At 51.3% G+C, this 12,878-nt stretch overlaps 1 protein-coding gene across 1 annotated transcript in view; it reads left to right on the forward strand.

Moving 5' to 3' along the window:
- DPYSL5 (dihydropyrimidinase like 5) overlaps nucleotides 1–12,576 on the forward strand; it is a 98,565-nt gene extending 85,989 nt beyond the window's left edge. Inside the window, exons 9-13 of the mRNA XM_010352341.3 lie at nucleotides 3,762–3,903; nucleotides 5,332–5,474; nucleotides 5,909–6,116; nucleotides 7,710–7,878; nucleotides 9,936–12,576. Of these exons, the coding sequence (XP_010350643.1) occupies nucleotides 3,762–3,903; nucleotides 5,332–5,474; nucleotides 5,909–6,116; nucleotides 7,710–7,878; nucleotides 9,936–10,021 (748 nt within the window). The 3' untranslated portion in view covers nucleotides 10,022–12,576. The remainder of the gene's footprint in view (nucleotides 1–3,761; nucleotides 3,904–5,331; nucleotides 5,475–5,908; nucleotides 6,117–7,709; nucleotides 7,879–9,935) is intronic.
- Nucleotides 12,577–12,878: the final 302 nt, after the last annotated feature.

Below are 12,878 nucleotides of genomic sequence, written 5' to 3' on the forward strand. Positions count from 1 at the left end.
GAAGAGAGAAATGCTAGATCAGCTCCTACTCTTAAAAAATGCTTTTGGGCATGGTGGCTCACACCTATAATCCCAGCACTTTGGGAGGCTGAGGCAGGTGTATTACCTGAGGTCAGGAGTTCAAGACCAGCCTGGCCAACATGGAGAAACCCCATCTCTACTAAAACTACAAAAATTAGCTGGGTGTAGGGAGGTGGCTCAAGCCTGTAATCCCAGTTACTCAGGAGGCTGAGGCAGGAGAATCGCTTGAACCCGGGAGTGGAGGCTGCAGTGAGCTGAGATCATGCCACTGTACTCCAGCATGTACAACAAAAGTACAAAAAAAAAAAAAAATGCTTGTTTTGAGAAGAATCAGCCTCCTTTTCATCATCTGCAATACAATAAAACAATTACTGACAATCCACTATAATAATGTCGGCTTGGTTCCAAGGTCAAGAGTCTTTTGAAACACCCCTGCTTGCTACAAGCAAATTTACCGAAAGAACAAAAAAGATAATAAGTGCCTCAACCCACCCAAATTACAGCACCCAAACCCACACAAATTCAAATAGACTGGGGGGAATAAGTATCATTGAATAATTTAAGTTTTTATATCTAGCCTACTTCATCAAATGTATTTTAATTATTTAAATTAATTCTATTTAAGTAGAAATGTAGTTTTATATGTTGTGAGAATAGTCTGAATCCCTTTTTAATCAGTGCATATTGTAAATGGGTTCTGCTTTATAGGATTTGGGGCATAATTTTAATATTTTAATTATTGATAGAAATTTATGATGACTATAATTTCACTTTTGTAACACATCATTGGTTATAACTTATATGATGCAAAATACTTGATAGAAAACCCAGATACCAATTAGTATTCCCATAAGAAAATATGAGCTGCTTCATAATTATTTATTTAGGATGTGATTTGTGATTTGTCAGGCTATATAGGAATAAAAAGTACAATCTATAGATGGAATGACTTATCCTTTATTTAAAACCTGGCTGCTTTTTTTTCTTTTAGACAGGGTCTGGCTCTGTCACCCAGGCTAGAAGGCAGTGGTACAACCTCCCACCTCAGCCTCCTGAGTAGCTGGGACTACAGGTGTGCATCACCATTGCTTGACTAGTGTTTTGTTTGTTTGTTTGTTCTTTGAGACAGGGTCTCACTCTGTCCCCCAGGCTGGAGTACAGCGTCCCAAAGTGCTGGGATTACAGGCATGAGCCACCCTGCACCACCGTGCCCAGCCTAATTTTTGTATTTTTCAATCGTGTTGCCCAGGTTAAACTCCTAACCTCAACTGATCCACCCACCTCGGCCTCCCAAAGTGCTGGGATTATAGGCATGAGCCACTGCTCCTGGCCTAAATTCTGGCTTCTTAAAGGGACCAGAAATTTTTTCATTTGATCATATAAAATTTTAAAGTACTTGCAAAGCCAGTCATGTTTTAAACTGTAAATGGTTTGGATGGGGGCTGCCTACCTCTCAGATTCAGGGCAGCGCTGAGAGAGCTCAGGGAGCCTCCTAGAATGTCACTACCACCATTCACAGCTGCTTAGTGGGCACCTTTGTGTAGGCACCTTTTCAGAAAGCTGGGTGCTCAGGAAGACTTGAGCTGGTTAAAGAGTAGGAATTGAGCCTGTTGCTCTCAGGGTCCCTGACCTGCCCTCCATGACTGCAACGTGCATCTTCTGCCCTGAGCCCCGCTCAGGTATCCAGAGGGCCTCTCAGGAGAAGGGAAACCCTAAAGATTCCATTCATCTGTGGGGGCTTCTGCAGGGCCAGAGAGAGTAGGAAGCCTCAGGGTTCTGCAGGAGAGTCTCTTGCAAAGAGTCTCTGCAAGGGCCAGAGCGGTCTCTTTGGCCCAGGGAAGGCCCAGCCTACTGCACAGAAAGAGCCGAAGCATCGTCACCTCGGGTTTGGTCAAACACATTAGTCATTTGGCAGAAGCTGAGACTGATGAGCCCTGCCAGGTCCCCCGTGGAGACAGCCCTATGCAGCTGACTGGCTGTTGTCTGAGAGCCTTAAGAATATGCTTCCTGGCCGGGCGTGGTGGCTCACGCCTGTAATCCCAGCACTTTGGGAGGCTAAGGCAGGTAGATCACAAGGTTAGGAGCTCGATACTAGCCTGGCCAATATGGTGAAACTCTGTCTTTACTAAAAATACAAAAATTAGCCAGGTGTGGTGGCACACACCTATAATCCCAGCTACTCAGGAGGCTGAGGCAGGAGAATCACTTGAACCTGGGAGGCGGAGGTTGCAGTGAGCCGAGATCATGCCACTCCACTCCAGCCTGAGCAACAGAGCAAGACTCCGTCTCAAAAAAAAAAAAAAAAAAAGAATATGCTTCCTCACCAAGTCAGGTAATGTGTTCTGCCCCCAGAGTCTTCTGGAGTGGGCATCTTAGATGGCGCATGGGCACTCACCAGGCTCTGGGGTCTCCTACAGAAAACAATGGGACCCTTGCTGCTGACCTTCAGGGCCCCCAAAGTGTGGTCCCAGCAGTCATGCCCCTGTCCCTCCTGACCCCCTTTCCCAGCCAGGCCATCCCTGCCCCACAAGGTCATTTCCTCCTGAGATTGTCCTGGTATAGCTTGGGTGGGCATTCTCTGTCTTCTGCCCCTCACTGCCTCTGAGTCCTCGGCCTGCAGAGCTCTCTGAATTCGAGCCGGCTGCCTGCCTCCCTCATCAGGCAGAGGATCTGCTGCCATGAGCCCCCTCCCTGTTCTTCCCTGAGTCTTCTCTGGCCCGAGAGCCCCTGGAGAGCCTGCCTGTGCCTGAGCCACCCACAGCGTTGGATGGAGGATGGCTTTTTTTCTTGTTTTCAGACAGTCTCCCTCTGCCGCCCAGGCTGGAGTATAGTGGTGCAATCTTGGCTCGCTGCAGCCTCCACCTCCCAGGTTCAAGCAATTTTCTCACCTTAGCCTCTGGAGCAGCTGGGATTACAGGCACCTGCCACTACACCCGGCTAGTTTCTTTGTATTTAGCCAGGCGTAGTGGCAGGTGCCTGTAATCCCAGCTACTCCAGAGGCTAGGGTAAGACAGGGTTTCACCATGTTGTCAAGGCTGGTCTCAAACTCCTGGCCTCCAGTGATCCACCCACCTCAGCCTCCCAAAGTGCTGGGGTTATAGGGGTGAGCACCTGGCCTGAGGACCGCCTTAATATGTTTCTGAGGACTGCCTTAATATGTTTCTGCCGTAGTCATGAACGGCACTGGGAAAGAGCTGATTGACTTGCATAGCACTCTTGGTCTATTAAGTCAGACTTCTACCTCATCCCTCCTTCCCTTCTGTGCCATTAGAATCCCGACATCCAAGGAAGGCTGTGAGTCCCAAGTTATTCAGCAAAGCTTAATATTGAACTTATGAATGCTTATTGCCAGCAGGTGGGGGTTGGAGAGCTGACGAGGGGGAACTGGGATACAATTCCATGATAGTAAAACCACCTCCAGCATCTCACTTCAGCTAAACTCTGAGTTCAGCTTTTCTCAGCTTACTGTCTTAACTCTTAAACCTTGCCATCCCAAGGTTCTCACTGAAGTCTCCTGTGACACAGACAGACTGTGCCACACTCATTCTGTAGATGAGTCAACTGAGGTTCACATAGATGAAGTAATCCATGAGAGGCGACGTGGCCTAAGCAGCAGAGCTGAAATTGGAGTCAGCTTTGCCTGGTCCCACGCTGAGGATTTTCCCTGTATCTATCCCCACCCTCTAGGGGTGGTCTTCACCTCCCCTCCCCTTACTGGTCACCTCCTTTTCTCTACCCAGTGACACTCTGAACATTGTGGCATCAGATCACCGGCCTTTCACCACAAAGCAGAAAGCTATGGGCAAGGAAGACTTCACCAAGATCCCACATGGAGTGAGTGGCGTGCAGGACCGCATGAGCGTCATCTGGGAGAGAGGAGTGGTATGTTTCCTAGAGCCCCGCCCCGCCCTGATCTCCGCTCTAATCCCTGCTTCATCTCCTGCTCTAATCCTAATAAGAGTTTTCACTCCTCAGATCCTGTCAAAGAATCTTCTTAGAAGGGCTAGTTCAATCCCAGGTGTTTGTTTCACTCAAAAACAAAACACAAAAGGTCTTTCCCCCCAATTAGAAAGGTAGTAAGACCTATTATGGAAATTTTGAAAATATAGAAAAGTATAAGAAAAAAAATCCCCTTAATTCCAGGCCTAGTAATTAAACTACTGTTAACATTTTAGTGTATTTCTAGTTCTGTGCATGTACTATACATTATTTTTATTTCTTTTTTTGCTCTGTTGCTCAGGCAGGTCTTGCCTGGGCTCAAGCTATCTTTCCACCTCTGCCTCCCTAAGTGCTGTGATTATAGGTGTGAGCCACCACACCCAGATACACAATATTTTATAACTAGCTTCATATATGACTATACTAACCAGAATATTTTTTCTTCATATAACAGTATACCCTGAGTGTCTCCCTATATCAGTAAAAATTCTTTAAAAACATCTTTTTTCATGGCTTAATAATATTTTCTCCAATGAAAGTATCATATGTACTATACTTTAATCTTTCCCTAATGTTTGGGACTTTCGGCTGTTTCTAATTTTTGCACATACAAATAATGCTGTGGAGAACCTCTTTGTTCATGAGTGTGTGTCAACATTTCTGATTCTTATTTCTGATTATTTTCTTAAGACGCCTTCCTAGAAGTGGATTTTTAGGCCAAGGGATGTGAACATTTTTAAGGCTCTTGATTTGATATATTTTGTCTAATTGCTTTCAAAAAAAGATAGGAACTGGGATTTCATTTGAGTACCACCTGTTCTGCACATGAAGAATAAGTATTTTTGGTCCTGGTCTATCTCAGATTAGATTCAAAATAGTATGAGCCCCAAAGAGATTTGAAGTCCTCAAGACTAAGCTCATGGAAGGCCAGGAAGATGGCTCAGGAAATCCCCTTGAAGAGAGTCCATAGTACTCTCATGGGTGGGGCAATAAGATGTTTTTCTAGAGCATGTATAACCCTTTGAAAATATAAACCTTAGTAGATGAAGGGAGGCTCCTGACTCCTCTGTGTGGGCACATGAGCAGAGCTGATTTTACAAATAGGAGGTAGATTTGCCCCGGGCAGGCAGCCTGACTGGAACCAGGGCCACTCACCAAAGTTGCTGGATGAAGGGAGAAAGGAGTAAGTGAGCACCTGGACCCCAGCCACGCATACTGGCTCATCTAAGGTGGCGCTCACAGCCTTGTCCCCTTGTGACCACTATCCTGACCACCTAATCCCAAAGTCCACGGGCCAGCATCAAAGGTGACCAAGGGTTTGAGGCCCAGCGCCAGAGCCTGGTTGACTTGACACTTTCTGCAACATTTCAGGTTGGAGGAAAGATGGACGAGAACCGTTTTGTGGCCGTTACCAGCTCCAACGCGGCTAAGCTTCTGAACCTATATCCCCGCAAGGGCCGAATCATCCCTGGAGCCGATGCCGACGTGGTCGTGTGGGACCCAGAAGCCACAAAGTAAAGTTTGTTACTCGTCTCCAGGGCTAGAGGGACTCGGGAAGAGAACTTGCATTGCAGATCTCAAAACCATAGAATTTGGCACTATTTCTGGCACAAAATATGGCCCTGGCTTACAGTTGGCCATCTTCTCCCTCCATCTTAACACGGTCTTTCTTGTGTCACACATGTCTGGTGTGTCTGTCTCCTTTTTTTTTTTTTTTTTATTAGTTTGGGGCCCACCTATATGACCTCACTTTATCATTAAGATCACATTAAAGACCCTAAATTGGGCCATGTTCTGAAGTTCTGGGGGTTAGGACTTCAGCAGGAGAATTTTGAAGGGAGCCAATTCAGCCCATAACAACCATCCTTTGGGGCTCACTCCTCCCAGGGAGCTGTGACATCTTGACCTGTCCTCAGCGTTTTCTCTCCCGCCATTGCCTCCCCACCAGGACCATCTCAGCCAGCACACAGGTCCAGGGAGGAGACTTCAACCTCTACGAGAACATGCGCTGCCATGGTGTGCCGCTGGTCACCATCAGCCGGGGGCGCGTCGTGTACGAGAACGGTGTCTTCATGTGCGCCGAGGGCACTGGCAAGTTCTGTCCCCTGAGGTCCTTCCCAGACACCGTCTACAAGAAGCTGGTCCAGAGAGAGAAGGTGAGGCGGGACGGGGACGATGCAGCGGGTATTGGCGCCCCCTGCTGGGGAACATCCTCCATGACTTTTAAATCTCAAAAGAGATTTTCTCCAGTTTTCTACCCAATTCTGTTGCCCTCTCTCCAGCGTTGAGACGGGAGTGTGTGACAGAGCTAGGGGAACGCTAGAGACAGAAAATACTGGTTTCTAGTCCCCATCTTTGATTACCAGGTGGCATTTTAAGTGGTCAGGCAGCAGGGGTCCTGAGTTGCGAAGGACACAAGCACGAAATGTGAGCACGTTCGACCACAGAGCTCCTCTGGATATGCAGGCTTAGAGTCGGGGGGTGCTGGGGGCTGGAGATACTGCTTTGGCCTGGCTCCTTCCCAGTCTTGATGAAGCAGGAGGGAATGGAGCTGGCATTTGCAAAGCATTGTCTGAGACACAAGAGGAGCAAGCACCTGAACACAGGAGCCCCACACTGCTGGCACGCTGGCCACACGAGAGGGCTCAGAGCTTTCAGAGAAACCAAAAATCCTTCTCTCCCAGAGGCCGACAAATGAAGAAATCCACTCCCAGGTCTGCCATGGGGTGCAGGCATAGGCTGCCTGAATGAAGAAAACATGACTTCCGTGATCGCAGGGCTAAATCCAAAAGCAAACTTAGGGTCTCTCACTAATCACACACAGCTAATGTTTATTTTTTTTGTAGAGACGGATGGGGTTTTACTGTGTTGTCCAGGTTGCTCTCAAATTCCTGGGCTCAAGTGATCCACCTGCCTTGGCCTCCTAAAGTGCAGGGATTGCAGGTGTGAGCCACTGTGCCTGGCCCAATAGCACTTTTTAATACGATGTAGGACCATAAATGACCTCTGCAGTAATAACTGCTCGGACTTCTATGTTGCCTCTTGTGTGCCAGCACAGTTCAAACAGTGTTACACATATGAATTCCTCTGCTCTCCTGCAACTCTCTGATGTAGGTGCTAGTATTGTGGGCACAGAAAAGTTAAGTAACTTGCACAAAGCCACACAGTTTACAAGTGACGAAGTTGGGATTGGAACCTAGGCAGTCTGGTTGTAGAATATAGGCTCCTAACTCTACTGCCTTTGTGAGTACAGAATGAGCTAGTACTGCTACTGGAGGCCTCTAATCTCCAGATGGGCTGTGTTTAGCCTCTGTTCCCTCAGAGTTGTCAGAACCGTAAAGGGTGTGGCTTCATGGGAGCCTAAGGTGGGGAATGAGTTGTGCTGTGTGGGAGGGCGCTCTCTAAAGCTGGCTTCCTCAGACATCTACCTGCTACCTTGTTAAGGCTTCCACCAGTGTTGGGGGACCCAATACCTCTCCTGTACACATGCATGCATGCATGCACACACACATGCACTCACATACATGCACGCATGTACACATATGCATGTGCTCTTTAGGAGGTACAGGAAAAGAATTCCCCAGCCCCTGGACTCAAGGTGTAAGGAGACTTGGTCACTTGCAGTGATTTGGATCTTGGGCAGAATGGCAGTGTCTAATGTCCCGCCGGCCCCCAGGAAGGCCATGGTTATATCACTCAGCTCTGATGGTGGTGTCCTGTTCCTTTTGCTCTTCTTCCATCCTTCCTAGACTTTAAAGGTTAGAGGAGTGGACCGCACTCCCTACCTGGGGGATGTTGCTGTTGTTGTGCACCCTGGGAAGAAAGAGATGGGAACCCCACTCGCAGACACTCCTACCCGGCCCGTCACCCGGCATGGGGGTATGCGGGACCTTCATGAATCCAGCTTCAGCCTCTCTGGTAAGAGTCAGGGGGCCACGGGAGAAGGGCAGGGGGCCGGGAGGAGCCCACCCAGGTAGTGGGACTTATGCCTGCTTTTCTTTTGTGTCCTCTCCTCCCTCCCGTCGCCTATTTCCAGGGATGTGCTGGTTGGATATTAGACTCACACAAATGTTAGTGGAGATAGGAGGGCTGTCCTGGTCCCTGGGCACAGCTGCTCTAACAGGCTGTGGCCCACCTGGGACTCTCCTGGGGGGTTTCTAAGTTCAGGTATTTTTGTCCCTTGAAACATCTTGAGGGCTGTGCACACAGTGGGTACTCCAGAGTTGCCCTGAGCTCAGCAGAGTTGGCCCTGGCTGTGGTTCATGGGACTGCACCCACTGGCCCCTCACCCACCCCAGCCCACTCCTTAGCAGCCTCTCTGCTCCTTCTGCTACCCCCTTTGCTCCTCTGACCTACCCACACCTGCCCCTGCCTTCACCCCACCTTCACCTTTTTCTTTTTTAAACCAGGAATTGTATTGTATATATTTTATTAAGTAAAATATTTTATCTCTTGACTTCTGATACCCAATTTTTTCTCTTATCTCTGTATCCCTTGGGTCCTGGCCCCAATCCTGTGGAATCTCTGGGTTCCTTGGGGGGTCCAATCCCAGTTCTTAAAGACATGACAGTTCCCACCCCTCCCACCACCGTGCAAGCCACGGGGTCATAAATGATGACCGTCGGTGGAGAACAAGCAGCCTATAAGATGCCCAGGGCCTCCAGGCAGCTTAGGTGGGAACTATCACCACCACTTGCAAGGGGCCAGGACCCTGAGTCTCCCTGAGCACAGCCGAGCCGCCTTCAGGCTGCCTTCAGGACAAGGCCAGAGAGAGACCAAGCATCCACTTTGTAAGGGCTGTCCTGGGGTGGGCACAGCAAGAGGTGCAAGACCCCAGTCCTTCCACCAGAGCCTGGAGTTTACTCAGGGAGTCAAGCCCCGTACATAAAAACATTCTGCTGCGAGAGCAGAGGGCTAAACCAGAGGAATGCCAATGGGGCAGCACCTGCCTGCCCAGGCTCCTGTGTGTCCTGCTTTGGGCCACGCAAAGCTTGTGGCAGAAGAGATGAGGTCCTTGTTGGAGGCGCTGGTATCCCGGGGGAGGGGTCCTCTCTCAGGACCAATCTCATTGCTGATATGACGTCTCCACTACCCTGAGGGCCACTGCCACTCCCACCAGTGACGGAGTCAGAAAGGGACCCTGGCGTGGAAGACTTGTTTATGCACCCTCAGGTCTTGCCAGTCCCAGAGGGGTAGACTCCTATCACTGCTGGGGCAAGGTCCTTCCTGCTGTAGCCAGACCCACGAAGGGCAGCCAGACCCCAGAGCTGCAGGGCCCCTGCTGACCATTGGCCTCCTCTCCTCCCGCCCAAGAGCCAAGACTAGGCAGAATCACTGCTCAGACTGCAAACATAAGGCAGCCTGCCCCTCACCTCCACCCCAAATCTTGCCTGTTGTAGGTGGGACAGGCTGAAGAATGTCCCACTGTGCTCTCCGGGGCACTAGATCCTCCCTTTGTGTGTGTGTGTGTGTGTGTGTGTGTGTGTGTTTTTCAGCCCTGCTCCTTCTGTATAGACCCTCGCTTTGTAACTAAGTCGTGGGATTTCAAGATGTGGGGCCTTTTAGGGTGTGGTTCTTTCATTTTCCAAAACAATGGCATACCCTCCTTTTTCTCTGTTGCTTACTCACTGAGGCATATGTGCAAAGGCTCAAGTGCCAACAGGCTGGCCGACGGCCTGCAAGCACGAGAGACTGCCCAGGCTTGGGGTGGTGAAGCTGGCACAGTGGACAGTTAATAATGTTGGTTCTGAATTAAGAAAACCTGGGTCCAAGTCCAGGCTCTGCCACTTACACACTGTGCAATGCAGGGCAAGTCACTTACCTTCCCTGAGCCTCGTTCTCCTTGTCTGTGAAACGGGATGGAGTGGCCAAGAGGAGTCACTCAGGCCCTGCACACAGTGGGCCTCTAGGAGAGGGTGGCTGGTTTGATAGCAGGCACGAGAGCCCAGCTCACCCCTGTGCTTCCTTCCCTTCAGGCTCTCAGATCGATGACCATGTTCCAAAGCGAGCTTCGGCTCGGATCCTCGCTCCCCCCGGAGGCAGGTCGAGTGGCATTTGGTAAAGGCACTGCCCAGCCCCCCAAGTGAGGACGCACCGCCACCGCCAGCCCGAAACTCCGGCCACAACTGCAGGGGCAGGAGAGGCTGGGCTGGGCAGCATACCACCCGAGGCGGGCCCCAGGACCCACGGGCCCTCCCTATGTCTGCAAAGTGATTCACTGTGCTTCGAGCCAACTCTAACAGGCACTTTGAGATGTGTTCCTCCTGCTGTAGTCCTTTCCTGCCTTGGTCTCGGCAGGTTTTTCTGGGGCCCAGGAAGCCCACACTATGCACAGAGCCCAATGCATAGAGCCCTGGCCAGCCCTTCCTCTCACTCCTGCCTCCGCTGGCTTCGGGAAAGCCCAGACTTTAGTGCCCTGCCCCCTGGCTGACTGGCCAGTTGTCCAGAGCACTTTAGCAGATGTGGTTTCAAAGGCCTCCTCCCCCACCCCCAGGCCCCATGGTGACATTTCCCAAGTCAGACAGGTGTCAGCTTCCCAGCCATGCCCAGGACGTCCCATCTCCCCCAACCCACCTCTGGCCCTATGTGGGGGTAGGGATGGGGTTGGCTGAGACACCAGTGCCCCTTGCCAGCTTTTCCCATGCCCTGCCCATACCCTTGGGGGGGTCACAGTCCCAGAAGGGTAGCTGGGCGGGGCTTAAGGCTGGTGCCAGGCGCGTGTAAATGGTTTTGTTTTGCACGTTTGGTTTGCGCAGTAGTTTGGTTTGACTTGTTTGTGCATCCTGTGAAAAATAACGGTGCTTGTGTCACTAGCATAGAATAGCCAGAGGAATAGATGTGGTCCTTAGGAGACGCTGCACTCGACACCAACCAGACAGCACAGGGCAGGGGCGGTGGAGGGCCTGGGCTCACAGGCTGCCAGAGGCCCAGGACCTTTCCCCTCCCCTCCCCTTAGTCTAGTGTCCTCCATTCCGAGAGGGGGCCTGGGTTGCTAGCCCCGGAGGTGCCAGCCCTTCAGGAAGCAGGTTTCCTTTCCCCTCTCTGCCGCTGGTCACTCCCAGCACTCCCCTTGCCCTTCCCCACCACCACCACACACACACACAGAGCTTCCTGTAACTTCTCCCTGCTGGACAGAGGCTCAGCACTCCTCCTATGTGACTGGCAAGAGGCCTCATGCCTGCTGAGAGAGGAGGAGTGGGAGAGGGGCTCGCCAGACACCAGGGAGGGGGACCCCAGGCCCACAGGACCTGGTTGTCGAACCTGCATTGCTGCTCAGGGGCTGTGATCTGTGGTCAGCACCAGGCCCTCACTGGCTCATGGCCTCATCTTCTCCTCTGCCTGTCCCGTTGGGCCCTCCCTGCTTCTGAAACCCCACAGAGGTTCCCATGGAAACACTAGAGGCCAGGTGTCTCCTTCCACCTCCAGTGATCTGGGAAGTGAGCCGGCCGCTTGCCCTTGTTAAGCCTTGTGTGCCCTGTGGGAGGTGACTTCATGTTGCCCATGTGGTTTCAGCCCGAGGCTTGCGTGAGGCTTCCAGACCCTCAGTAAAAGGTCAGCCCCTGCGCATCTCCGTAGTGCTTTTCCTGTATTCAAAACACTTCCATATATGACTTCTCACTTGGTCCTCATGACAATGGAGCACTTAGCATTCTTCCCATTTTACAGATGAGGAAACTCTGGCCCAGAAAGTTAAGGCCCTCTGACCTCAGCAGTGTCTGAGACCACCCTCCCAACCTTGGCTATCTACCCCTGCTCTAGAGAGGAGGCCCAGGGTGATAGCTATTGTAGATCCCACCTGAGAGTTTAACCAACAAGAAAACTTACTTTCCTGGTAGGCAGCCTGCTTTGTTTTGCACACATAGATATTTTTTCTCATCTTTCTTATAAACAACCTCATGCACATTCTGGGTTTGAGCCAGGACTAGTCCCCCGTTGGGGGCTAACCATGCAGTGTGAGCCGCGTCCTTCCCTCACTTCTCCCTTCACTTCCCCTTTCCTCACTCAGGGGCTGAGAAGACAGAGGCGGTCAGCCAGAGAGCAGAGGTGGCAAAGGGGCTCACGGCAAGTGGCAGCCATAGGAACGGGGTGAGGACCCAGGCCTGGGAGAGCCACCAGGGAGGGGGACACCATGACACTGCCTCCTGGTGCAATGCACATCGTCTCTATCCCTTTCAGCCCTTACTGGGTCACGGGCCTTGGGCAGATGCCAAAGAGCCCAGCAACAGTGGTGGTGACCAGCTGGGCAGAACATCCTTGCTTAGGCTAGGAAAGCTTACCTTCTCTGAGTGCCTCCGCCTGAGAGATGTGTGACCCATGGTGCCAGGGAAGCGCATCATGGAGTGGCCCACTGTAGGCCATCGGCTTCATCCACCCCTAGTCATTACACAGACCCCACCCTTGTCCGGAAGCTTCTAGATGGAAATCAGAAAGAGATTCAAGGAGCCAAATGAGCGGTCAGCCCCCACCACGCACTCCTTGCCCCATGCAGAGCTCCAGCCAGCTTCGTCACCAGCCCCACTGGCTCCTGGTTGGAATGAAAAGGGTCTCTGGTTGCACTGAATGCAGCTCTCAAACTGGTCTTGTACTTGCTGAATAAATACTGTTGTTCTTGCCTTAGCTGCTCTCTAGGTTTGTGGGGTTAAGTTGCCAGAAAATTGTGCTACTGTGTGTGCGTGTGCGTGCGTGTGTGTGTAGTGCTAGGAGTCCACAGTAGGTCTCTGTCAAGCCAATGTCGTGATGAGGGCTTTTCTGATACTGACCCAGAAGCCACAGAACCACAAGGAAACCCAAACCCCCTCCAGCTGCTGAGGCGCAGGCACAGCCTGGGGTCGGGATGGAGCCTCCAGCACCCCAGCACCCAGGTGACTTCCCCACTCCCCTGTAAATGTCATGGTGCTAAGACTGTGTCAACCCCAAGA

This window comes from Saimiri boliviensis, chromosome 1 (genome assembly GCF_048565385.1).
Source record: "Saimiri boliviensis isolate mSaiBol1 chromosome 1, mSaiBol1.pri, whole genome shotgun sequence".
Classification (NCBI taxonomy): domain Eukaryota; kingdom Metazoa; phylum Chordata; class Mammalia; order Primates; family Cebidae; genus Saimiri; species Saimiri boliviensis.